The 12932-nt window shown below is 38.8% G+C and overlaps 1 protein-coding gene across 1 annotated transcript in view; it reads right to left on the reverse strand.

Moving 5' to 3' along the window:
- EEFSEC (eukaryotic elongation factor, selenocysteine-tRNA specific) overlaps positions 1–12932 on the reverse strand; it is a 128980-nt gene that overhangs the window by 53704 nt on the left and 62344 nt on the right. The window contains exon 5 of the mRNA XM_026093115.2: positions 2222–2860. Within this exon, the coding sequence (XP_025948900.1) occupies positions 2222–2860 (639 nt within the window). The remainder of the gene's footprint in view (positions 1–2221; positions 2861–12932) is intronic.

The raw sequence follows: 12932 nt of genomic DNA on the forward strand, positions 1-12932 counted from the left end.
GGTTATTTTCTAGACAGGAAAGTAATATTTGAATTAGTTTAACAGTAATCAATTATTTACAGAATAAAATCAACAGTAGAATAAGTGGAAGTAAAATGGCAATGGATTTGAAAACAGCACTAAATAAAAACAATTTAAAAAGTATGATCAAGGCTAGCTACAAAGTCAGTTAACCCAATCAGACAAATCTCATTCAGTCAGCATTCTGCAAGTTTTCAACTCCTATACAGAAGTGTCATGCATTGAGAGCAAAAAATAAAGAAATGGTCTGAGACCAGTTCATTTCAGTTAAACAAAAAACAAACAAACAAACAAACAAACAAACAGCATGAGTCTTGATACTTCACACAAAGTTTTGTTCTCCTTCACATTCCTAACAGTTACAGAGAAACAAAGAGAGCTGGTAAGCTGGGTCTCTCTGGATATTAGCAACATGGGCTACGTGCAAGTGACAGACTTAGTAAAAAGAACACAAATGTTTCAAGAGTTCAGAAAGCACTACAGAAGAATAAAATATAACAAGATGAAGAATATAATTTAACAAGATGAAAGTCAGCAGAATTTGTAGACATTCACATTAAGTCAAAGAAGTTTAGACAAAGAGGACAGAATACTTTGGATCTGTTGTTCTGGTTCAACATCACCATCCAGCCAGAGAGAAAGGTAGCCAGGTCTCTCAACCAAAGGAAACAATACACCCTCTACCAAGATTTTGAAAAGTGACTACTGATTTTGGGTGTCCCATATAACCTGTCTTAATAAGGGTAAAATTTCCAGAAAACTACAGACATCCTCCTCTTTTTAACTACATTACTTGCTAGTGCCAAAACCGGCATCCAAAAACAACACAAAACTCTAGTTCCTCTGAAAAGAATGGCCTCCAAAGTCAGTAATGGAAATGTAAGGGAGAAACTCTGTGCTTGGAAAAAAGTAAAAGCTAAAACCTAGTAGCCTCTGAGAGAAAGGGGGAAAATATGAATTGTCTGTTTGATTAATTAATACAGCAAGGAGCTTAGAAAGGAACCTTGCTAATTCAAAGTCATGCCCTGGCAGGGAAGTTGGTTTATTTTTTACTATTAAATTAGTGAAACAAACCAACAAAAAAGTATTCAAGAAGCCTGCATTACAAATTGCAAACCTGACAAGCTGTTTTGATGAGTGTTTAGTTTTCTATAGTGAAAGACAGATATTATGCAGTATCCAACACAGCCTCACGAACTTCAAAAAAGCAGAAGCAAGAATACTAAAGGTCTTACTCAGATGAGCAGTTTTTGATTAGGAAAATACAGATTAGTAACTCTTTACTCAATAATTAACAAAATACAAAGGAATTATGCATCACACTAACACATCAAGTACACATTAGTTAAAATTTACACTAACTCTGTTCATTTAGGAGCAACCAGTTTATTTTACATTTCCTTGCATTCCAGTTGTACCATTCATTATCAAATACTCTGGACATCCCAATTAAGTTTTATTCAAGACACTAACTCTATTTTCTGCCACAATGAAGTGGGTAAAGCGCTTGCACCATACCAGCTTGTCACCTGTGCAACATGGAAACAACATACGTTAACCAAGTGTCCAAGTTCACTATGTCATAGGCTTAATCTCTCCAAGACATCTTGTGGGAAATTCTTCTTTCTGCCTGTAAGTTCTAATAACGGAGGCTTTTATTTAATCAAATGTGAAAACACACATATAAGATAATAATACAAATTATATAAATACTTAATATAATAAATAACATAAATCAGCAGCATTCTTTGTGTTATTTAACCTGGTATTGCCTGCTATTTGTTTTACACTGTCTTTACATTTTCAGTTTCCAATGTACTACAGAATAACTGTGCAATACATGTCAGTGGAAAGCTGGAGGTTTTGTCAACTGGGAAGAGGACAGATGAGCCACTTATGAAAGTATACAAACAAGTCTGAGTTTGCAGCAGGAAGCATACAGTGGCTAGACATCAAAAGAACCAATGACAGTAACACTGAATTACTTAGCACTCTGAGCTGAACAGACTACTCACTCTTAAACAATGATTTCTGACTTTGCAAGCAGGCAAGATGTAATATATTAGGCATACAAACACAACAAAAATGTATATAAGGATTCTGGAATATAACACTGAAAATTCTATAGCACAACAACATACACATTTCAGTGGAACAAAGATTTCCGCTTCCCATGTATAGCACTAAAAAGACAGCTTACCCTTTCCACTTGTCCTTCTTTGTGCTTCAGTTTGTACACTTTCAGCTTTGGAAGGAAAGTCTCTGCATAGTTCTTGTCTTCCATACCTTGAAGCAGTACCCCATGGAATGCCAATCTGCAGGTATTTGCATGGATATCCGTATCCAGCTTGGAGCCAATCACAAGGCACAGTTTAGGACAAGTGACTGGTTTTTCAAACTCTAGCAGGGCCCACTGCTGCCTTGGGAGCTGAACTTCTGACTGGTCATTTTTTTTGTTCTCCTCTGAAGTCTTCAAGTCCTTGGACAAGTATTCCTCTTGATAAAGATAATCTTTTTCAAAGTTAAAAACATTTTCTTGAATTTCTTCATTGAAGTCAGCAGGGGCTGGACTGAAAAACATCACTCTTCCCATGACTGTTTCATGACCGACTGTGATGTGAAACTTGGCCTTTGTCTGAAGAGCTCCTCGAAAATACTGGATTTTCTTCAGGGAAATGATAGCAGCATGGATAGTGTGAAGTGATTCTGGGGTGCAAATTAGACCTCGTTCTAGCAGTTTGGGATCAAACTGGGTAACACAGATACCTACTCTGTCACCCTGCATAGCATAAGCCACAGGAGTATGGAACATCTGCATAGACTTGACTTTCTTTGTCACCTATCGACAAAAGAGCAAGAAAGAAAAGGAAACAAAATCAATTGCACATGTGCATCACAAGCACCAAGCCACATATGACACCCCGCCCACTTGTAAGGAGACTGGCCTTTTCTGGAAGAGTCCACAGTTCAAAGTTGAAAACAGACAGATTGAGAATACACTCCTATCACTTAAAATTAACACAGGTTTGAACCGCTTACCTAATTATATTTCTGTTCATGAGACCAAGATTACCATGGCCACAATTACATTCATATTTGCATCATCTGTGCTGCAATACCCACAGGCAACCTGCAAACCAGCAGCTATACCCACACCAAAGAATAGCTTGCTTTATGTATTCCTCTTCAGCACTGGTACCATCAGAAATTAAATCCATCCATGGAACCCCATGACTGTTTCCCTACCCTTTCTATGAAACTCTCATTCACTTATTTGACTTGGTTGAATTTAACTGTAAACAGTCCAGAAGAAAAAACTTACTTTATGGTGTATTTATACAGCACTGAGCACAATCAAATCTTGTAAAACTACCACTGAAAATCAGTAATAGAAAATCTAAGTGCAAATAACCTATGAAACTCTGCATATTACAAAGAAAAAAATAACATCCTCAAAGTTTTCCTGCAAGGGTTTACATGTTCATTAAATATAAGGCTAGTATCACTGCCACCAAAACTAGGAGTTCCACCTCTCATGATGACTGTAGGAAAAGTAGGGCAGCATCTCCCATTTAAACATAAATTTTATTTAACTCTTCCTAGATGCTTTGAAAGTGAAAACAGAAAAAAGTTTGGCATTAATAAGCTTGTTGTTATATCACTTATTTCAAAGAGTTCTCAAGTAGAAGGCAAGAATGAAATAAGCTTTAAATATCAGTCTTGGTTCAGCTTGATCAGACCAAAGCAGTTAAGCTTAACAAGCTAAGTATATCTTAACAAGGTTTCATTTTGGCTTCTGTTTTTGTTTTGCCAACTACCTTTTTTTGTGTGCATGTGTGTATAACCAAGCATTTTTTGTGGTTTTGTTTGTGTTGCTACCTGATACATTCACACCAATAGATGCTGAATAGCTGTTCACTCTTTGCCTGAACTCTCTACATCAGATACTAAGCTTTTAATAGGGAAATGACAGTTTTGCTAAGTAATTCTCTCCTAAATACCTATTAAGTTCTTGGAAAAGACTCATCACTACATAAAAGTTACACAAAGCATTTATTACAGATGGGCTGAGACCTCAAAATTCAGATCCAAAACCAAACTCTCCATGGGAAACTCTGTGGCCAGAGATCGTTTCTTTGGTAAGTCTTTATGACTAGACAGTGAATTATACTGTGAACATGGACAGAAAAACAAAAAAAATGGCAGAACAGATCTCTGCTATCAGTATCAATTGTTTTCCTTTCTGCTCTCTCTCTTTTCTTAGTACCAATTCCACAGCTATCAAAAAAGTTCATGCCAAATGCTACTGTGCAATTCTCAGCATTCATGCTTTTAGTATCTTACTTACCTGTAACTATTCTCAAATCAATCTCCAACCTGTGCATACCCCTCAGTAACCTATCTTCTAATCCCTGCCCATCCCATTATCTTCAGCTCCTGAAAGAAACCAATATAAACAAGCAGTGATGAAGAGGGTCCCAAACCTAAAGATTTTAGGATGGGACTTGGCAGATCTGGTTTTCATTCTCAGCATTCCAGAGGCTACACAGCTTTGGACAAGTCAGTTATGACAGACTTTTCAGAGCGATGTAGAGAAGTAAGACTTATGAGTTTTAATCACAGAATTACCTACTTGCAGGATAACACTGAAGATATCAGCTTGTGTGCCTCAGGTGCCATGCAGAAGTGGAAATAAAATCTTTTTCATCTTTTCCTTTCCTACAAAGCCTGCTGCCCTACAGGAAGGGCCTAATACTTGGCTTCAGACTAATCTTTATGTGACTCCCCCCCAGCATCACTGAAGCAAGCAATACTGAGAGAAGACTGTAGAAAAAGACAACAGACTCAGCATGGGGGAGATGGGGCAGAAGCTGCAGAAACTTGCATCAGAATCCAGGAGTAGAAGGAAAGTAGATGAAAAGCCTACTGCATAAACTAAAATCTTCAGTAGCTACAACATAAAAGCACTCCAAATAAGTCAGCAAAGAGCAGCCACAAACATACAGAATGTTTATTCTTTCCAAACACAGGAAAACAAGGAAAAAAAAATCTAGTAGATACACAGCTTCTGGGAAACAACAAAAATTCTTTACTCTTTCTTGAAACCATACTTATACAAATAACAATGGCTGTGAGCTTCACTGCTACAAATATTGTTAGGGTTCCCTGGATCTCTGGCTGCTAACCAAAACCAAAAGATACACCCTTTTCAGGCTATAACAAGTTATTGTTGTAGCACTTTTCAAATCAAGTACCACGTCAATGTCTGTGTACTTTCAAACAATCTACAGGGTATTATGAGAAAGGAGATCAAGAGGTTTGTGTATGTATGAAAGAAATACCTTGCTAAAAAGGCTGGACCAAAATAATTTGGTGTGATCTTAACTAATGTCAGAAAAGACAAAAAAGCTTTTAAACAGTTACTAGGACTTGAGTTTCAATTTTTTTTGAACTCAAATATATATTCATCATCCTTTTAGTCAAACCTCCTAGACGGTACTACCTATTCTAGATGGGCTGGAGAGAAACAATTTAGCAATTAATCTCTACTTCTGTGCTCACTTCCATGTTTGTATTCTAGAAGGTTGGAACTACAGAGACTTGAATCAAATCCCTCCTTTTTTCTTTCACTGTAATCTACGCGCCTCTCTGGTTCAATCACAGTTTGCAACAGGTGACACAACATCTAATCTTTCAGGACTTAAAAAAAAGTCTAAATAAATGTGTTTCAAAGAAATAAGTACTACAGGATTTGAAATTGCCATTTGAAAATACCAGTCCAGACCATTTTGAATTATTGTATTATATGCAATAATACTGGCAGTATATCTTCCATTTCCTACAGCCATGGACACAGGGAATAAGCTTACAAGAGCTAAGCAATCTTCCAGCCCTGTCATTCCCCAACACAAAAATGGAACTGAAACTCGAACAAAAGATTTGCAGTTTTCTACCCTGAATGGAACCAAAATGCAGGGTTTTTTTTTAATTTGGTTATGATTGTTCAAGTTTGTAATATCCCCTTTTTAAAAAAATTCTAATCTAAACGGTTAAGTTAAAATATTACAGAAAAACCTTTGCCAATTTCTGTAATATTCTTTTATACATTCATCTGAAACACCTTTCACAGGATTCAGATAAAGTTAAAGAATAAAAATTTTGTTAAAAAACACCTGTAGTTGTGTTCATATGTTCATAATACACCTCAGCATTTAATTAGAAGAACAGTAGTCATCTATGAAACATATTCCTCAAAAGTGTTATGCCTACTCTCACCTTAAGTTAACTCAAATGATCTGACATGCAGACTATAAATAATGATCAGAAGGAGAATTAGCAAGTGTTTTTAAAACAGCCCTTTCATATGATTCAACTTTTTCAATTAGATTTGCAGTTCTCAACTATAGCATACAGAGCTGGCTTGTACCAAAGTAGTGGCTGTCTTCTCCCACATTTCTCAGTGTTAAACTGCATTAAAAGGAAGATATAATTCTAAAACGTCTCTTTCCATGACAAGCGCTTGCTGTAATTGTCTCAGGAATTTAATTTATTGTCAATAACCAAAAGTTTGTTAATTGATTTAGATATTAAGAAACAAAGAAAACAAGAAATTAAACCAATACGTCGGGAAATGCCTTTCCTCCCCCCTTCCCCAGGCTCAGCTTTGCTCCTGTAACTCTCCTCCCCCCTTCCTCGTCCCCACTCCCCTCGGCGAGGCAGCGGCAGCGCAGGAGGTCGGGGTCAGCACACAGCAGCCTCTTTGAGGCTCCCTGCCTCCCGCTGCTCCAGCACAGGAGCCCAGTGACTGCGGTCTCCTCAGGGCCATCCCTGCCCCAGCGTGGGTCCCCCATGGCCGCAGTCCCCTCAGAGGTACCTCCTGCGCCCCATTTTCACACCTCCACCTGTGCCTTCTCTCACATGCATCGTCCTGTGTCTTCCCCCCATCTCCTTTCTCTGCCTTCACCTTCATGTTCCCTCATGTTTTCCCTTCTGCATGTCCTCACGTCCACGCGTCTCCTCTTCACCTCCCCTTCACAGCGCTCACCGCTCTTCTTCAATATATTGGAGCAGAGGCACCAGGTGCTGCTCTGACTGGCTGCAGTTTTGGCACATGGCAGCTGGAACCGGCTGTGACTGGCTGTGACCAGCACAGGGCAGTTCACAGCCACCTCCTGCATAGGTCACCCCTGCAACCAAAACCCTGCGCTTTACACCCAGTAAACGCTCCTGCATGTACCAGAGACTCTGCACCGGGCTATCCGCAAAGGGATATTTTCCAGCTGTTGCATGAGGCTTCAACAGTATGCCCCCCCCCCCCTTAATAAATTTTGCTGCTAGTCCTCTGATGAGTCTCCAACATAAGTTCAAAAAAAGTCTAGGATCCTGACTAATTCTCTCCCAGAAAACAGCATCCTAATTCCCAAGCCCATTCCTTTATTTCCTGCGTGTTTCAGTACTGGACTCAACTGTAAAAGCACTCGCTATACAGCACAGCATATTAACGGACCATGAGCTCTGTTCAAAGAGGATGATGCGTGCAGGAATCAGAATCTGACTGAAAAAAGACTATGTGGTGCTTCGGCGATGGGGGGATCCGATCGCATGAGCACTGAACTGGACCTGCACGTCCTTCGGGCACGGAGCTGGCGGGGAAGCGAATCAGGGAGGTGAGCTGCACTCGCTGCATCCAGGAACAAGAGCCAACATAGCTTTAAATCACTAACTTCCTATTTTCTGAGCAGACCGTGAACATCGGTATAGTATTTTATTCCATTTCGCTCTGACTTTGACTGACAAAGACATTTGTCCGCGGCTTAAAGTTGTTCAGAGACTGAAGAACATAACTGAAATTCATCTTTGCTCTGTCTGGCCTTTAAAATACAAACCAGGAAACACTGCAAAGGATGCAGCTGGCACTCAGTATTAGATTTGGGTTCCCTTACACATATCTAGTTTCCCTGTGTAGGGGATCTCCACAAGTTATAACGCTGTTCTCAACTTTGGCATATTTTCTTGAGCTGTACAGCAAGAGAAGTTGCAAGCATGGAGTTGGGGCTACATCAGCCAACGCCCCATCCGCCAACCAAATCTCGCTGAACGCTTTGGAGCACTCTGTCCTGAGCAGTGGAAATCCGTAACTGCAACCAATTAGGAGCAGTATGTTGGGGATTTCTTTGCATTTATTTCACACACCCAACTTTTGGTTCTTATAATGCTTTCTTTTCTATCTTACCACGTCCATGAAAATAGCGCAAGGATCATTCAAGCAATGCAATAAATGGAGGGTTATTTTAACGTTCTCTGGAAATCAGGTATTTAGAAACAGAAAGAAAGTGAACAATATGGGTGTAATTTTAAAAAGACAGACTTTATTGCATGCAAACAATGTAGGTAAACATGGACAACTTAGATAGCATTATAAAACTTACTACAAACCTAGCTTAGAGAGTCACTCACATTTTGCTTTCTGACTATGGCACAGGCAAATAGACTATATCTCATCATATAAATCAAGAGCTGTGTACTGAAATCTTACATCATTTACAAAGGGATTTCTTTTTTGTTTGCTTTTTTAATTTGGATAATCACATTAATGTTCCTAAAGCATTATGTAAAGGTCTGTAAAAAGGGTGAGAAGGAAGAAGCCTGGAAGAAGTGCATGTGTTCAAATGCAGATTAAAAAAATGCAAAACAGAAATTAAAAGCACCCAAACAGTTCAGCCCTTGAGATAAACAAATGTATTCAATATAAGAAGAGAACCTGTTATTTGAAGACCAAAGGAAAAGCCCACTAGGATTTTCAAAGCAATTTAGTACAGACTAATAGAAAACAGGATACAGAAATTGTCCACTAATGACTTTTTCCCCTGATATGTCAGAGCTTCTTTTCCTTTATTTATCCAACTTCCATTAAGTTATCAGCCATGTGCCATTGCTCATAGCTTCTTTAGATAAGAACCTAGCCATCCTGCTGCCTCCCAATGCTGTGAGTGCATCTTTGTGATACAAGAGATAAAGCAACCATACTTTTCCTGTAGTGCTCATGAGAAACTACAAGTTATAATAAATAATTATTAATAGTCTATCAGGGAAAAAAATGGATTATAAACGCAATATTTATAAAAGGAGTATTACATATGTATTGCAAAAAAGGACCTCATTTCAAATACAGAGGACTCCAACTAGTTTAAAACGTCTAAGGGTCCAACTGCAAGAGCTGCATCTTTCAACTTGCATCTCAGAAGGGAAAGGAATTATTAAATGAAGACAGTATGGTTTCCTGAGGTTTAAAAATACAAGAACGCGCCTGCCTAAATCAGCATATAAATAGGAAAAAAGTTTGTGAGGCCTGGACTAACCACACAGCTCAATAGGATGCTAAATACAAGAAACACCACCTTAATATCACTAGAAGAAGTGTCTGCCCACAGCCGAAGAGGAGTAGCAAACCAAGGCCCAGCTGTACCAGAGTGCATCCAATACTTGCTGCTTTTGAGAGCAAGGATAGTCTTCCTCCCCACTGTGCTATTACAATTTCAAATACAGCATAAGTCATCTCATCTTCCAGTTTCTAGTACTTGCTGGTGGTCTCAGGATATCAAGCTACATTGTCAGAAACATAACACACTTGCCTGAAAGACTACGGCAATTTTTATTTTTCAGCCAACCTTTGTCTAAGCTCATATACTGAAACTAAGTAAAGCTCAAATTCAGGCATAAGACAGTTCTCACATTTAATCAGATTGTTTTATAAATCCTCCTCAAACTGAGGCATGCTGAATTCTTTCCTTTATAAATGAGGAATGACCATTCATAAGCAAGACTGAGTCCCATAAATGAGCAATGCATTTTTAGCAAAGGCGGCAAAGCCTTCCTGCTCAAGTGTCAAAGGATATCTAGGCTGCGAAAGCACAAGATAGAAGCAACAAACACTCAGAACTCATGTGTCGAGCTCCTTGCCCTACTCCATCCACAAAACAACAAGTCTTTATTTGAAAAAATAAGACATGGAATATTTTTTTCATTTTCTGAACCTCTGGGGTTCACATCAGATTGCAATGAAATTAGGAGTTCCACAGATCTTCAACCAGGGATATCAGAAAAGCATAAAACCAAGACAAAACAGGAGTGCCAACAACATGTCATTAAACAATTACATCATACAAAGTTTGTCTCTGTACTCTGATTGCGGCAAGCCATCTGATTGTCAATGGCAAAAGGGCAGTTAGGACTGATTACAAATGGGAGAAGCCTCAGTCGGAAAACACTCCAAGTTTGCTGATATCATCAGCATGATGTGGCTTAGAAACCATTTTCTGAGAAGTCTTGACTATTTCTAAAATCTATTGTTTGACCATGGCCTCATTTTGTCTCCAGATAGGAAAGTAATACAGCATCTGGAGGAAAAATTTCACATAGAATGCTTCTTTTAGCTTATTCTTAAACTCAAGTTCATGAGGGCATCACTGTACGACCACTCTGGGGCTGATCTAATCCCACACACATGCTACCAGATTTTTAAGGTTCTCCTCTTCTTGATAAAATATTCCATAGACTCAGTAGCCTGCACTACAACACTGGAATAAAACAATATAAAAGGGGTTACTAAAATCCCCTTAGCTTAAGTCCCTTCACGGTATCTAAAATGGCTATGCATTCAGTAAATAATAAAGCAGGTCAATGATTTTACTCTCACACTGCTCTGCTTTAATGCCATTATTTTAATTACATATATGCTATATTCACACACAATCACAAATCAAAAATTAGCAAGTGTTAAGATTTCACACATAATGTTAAGTGACCTTTTGTGCATATCCATTCTCCTGTACCCTTTAAATATATAACCTCAAACTTTTTCAGCAGGACCTGCTCCTTTCCGTGCACAGGCTGAACAAATTTCAATGAATAAGAAACTATTTCTTTTCTTCTCATAATTGAACTGCCTTGCATTAACCATTTCCTGTACACCATCAAATCCTCACTTTGCTGCACATATGCTTTCTTTACTAGAGTATTTGATTATTTACTGAAGTTCAGCAATCTTTGTCACCCTTGTGATACGAGATGGCATTAACCCTCAACTGCATATAGGAAACAACCACATAACTTGTCAAGATCCAAATTCTCGAGAAAAACTAAGTGTCCGGTTTGTGAAATTGAAAGGCTGATTTTTCAGAATATTTTCACTTTATAGGAACTTTACCTGTTCACAGCAAAGCTCCCAATGACCTCAAGCACTTTGGCCAATTTTCAACTCACACCAAAATCTTAAACCCAGCCCATACCTCCACAGGCTCCAAATGAGAATGCTGTGGGAGATGTCAAAAGCCTTACTAAAGTCAGACTCCTCCCATGTCTACACTTTCTCATAGAAGTCAATTGCACTGGTCAAGTACGATTTGCCCTAGCAACATTTCCCAGTAATTACATATACTTTTGCCACTACTGTCTATCCATATTTCCTCTAGCCAACTTCTGTCCCTGTCATCCCCTATTTTTATCCTCTTCACCCAAACCTACCATCACTTCCTTGATCCTGTATTTCCTCGTCAGCTCTCTTCATTCTCAGCATGCTCCTCCTACTTTCAGCCCTTAGGTCTCCTCTCCTACCTGAGAATTACAGGCGGCAACACCAAGAGTCACATTAAACAATACTGATGCCACTCCACAAATGTAAAGAAATGCAACACCAAATCATGCTAAGGCCAGCACGCAGTCCTACCTCAGTAGTTGCCCTGCTCTGGGCCACCAGGCTCCACTGCTTCTTTACATGCTTTCTGTATTGCTTTCTCTAGATTCAGGTGAATCTACTTACACATCCTTTTTGTTCCAGCAGAAAGGAGAGGTAAGAATGAAAGACAGACCACATCCCCCTTTTACTCCTTTGGCCAGAGCAAAACCACCATGCACATTGCATGCGTGGGACTGTAGGTAGGGCAGAGATCCCACTCTCCAAGGATGTGTGGAAGGAAGCAGAAGCCAGACCCCCATGCAGGTATCCTTTCATCTCCAAATGACTCCAGTCTTCAAGTTTTATACAACTGAAAAAGGAATCTTAAGATGTCAAGTAACCTTAAGTGGCAACACTTGTGCCATCCCTCTCTACAGGAAACAAGACACACATTTTGAGAGCATACATAATGCCGATGTGTTTAGCCAGTTAGTAGCTAGTCAGAGAACCTCAGACCCATAGTAGAACTATGGCATGGAATAAGTTTACCATTTACATACCAATTAAAACTACTGCAGCTTTTCAAAAATATTTTTCAGTAAAATATTTTTCAAAGAAAAATTCCAAAAAGCAATCAAAACCAATGCAAAGATAGGCTAAGAAAAGCTGCCTAGAATGTTGTTCTTACAATAGAATGAATTGAACTGTTTTTTTTCAAATAAATTTTGTTTTAGAACAATAATAATACTTTTATCTGAAGACTTCAAAGTCGCATGCAAAAGAATATATCACAGTAAACACAGGGTTGAAGGTTTTATAGAAAAATTTCTACTGGGATTTTTCCCTTCTTTAAAAGAAACTTGTTTACTCCCAGTCTTTGAAAAGCATAAAAGGGGGGAAACTATAGGCTAAAGAAGTAAAACTTTTACATGTAAGGAACATTTGGAGCTTTGTGAGAAGGCTGGTTTTGGTAGAATGTGTGACATGTAGCCCAGTGTGAGTAATATTATATCTCAAATAAAAATCAGCCCATGAATATACATAATCCAAAAGGTAATTCTCCCAATCTCTGAAATGTAATGGAGCCACTCTAGATCACTGAGGCATGAATATTTACCGTATTCAGGCTTTACTGCTCTCGATCTGGGTTCAATTTTGCAAATTAAAATGAAGGCTCTGTGGATAGAGAGATTAAAGAGCAGCATCCCAAAGCCTGCCTGTTTCCTTGGTGTGGTAG

The sequence above is a fragment of the Dromaius novaehollandiae genome, chromosome 12 (assembly GCF_036370855.1).
Source record: "Dromaius novaehollandiae isolate bDroNov1 chromosome 12, bDroNov1.hap1, whole genome shotgun sequence".
Classification (NCBI taxonomy): Eukaryota; Metazoa; Chordata; class Aves; order Casuariiformes; family Dromaiidae; genus Dromaius; species Dromaius novaehollandiae.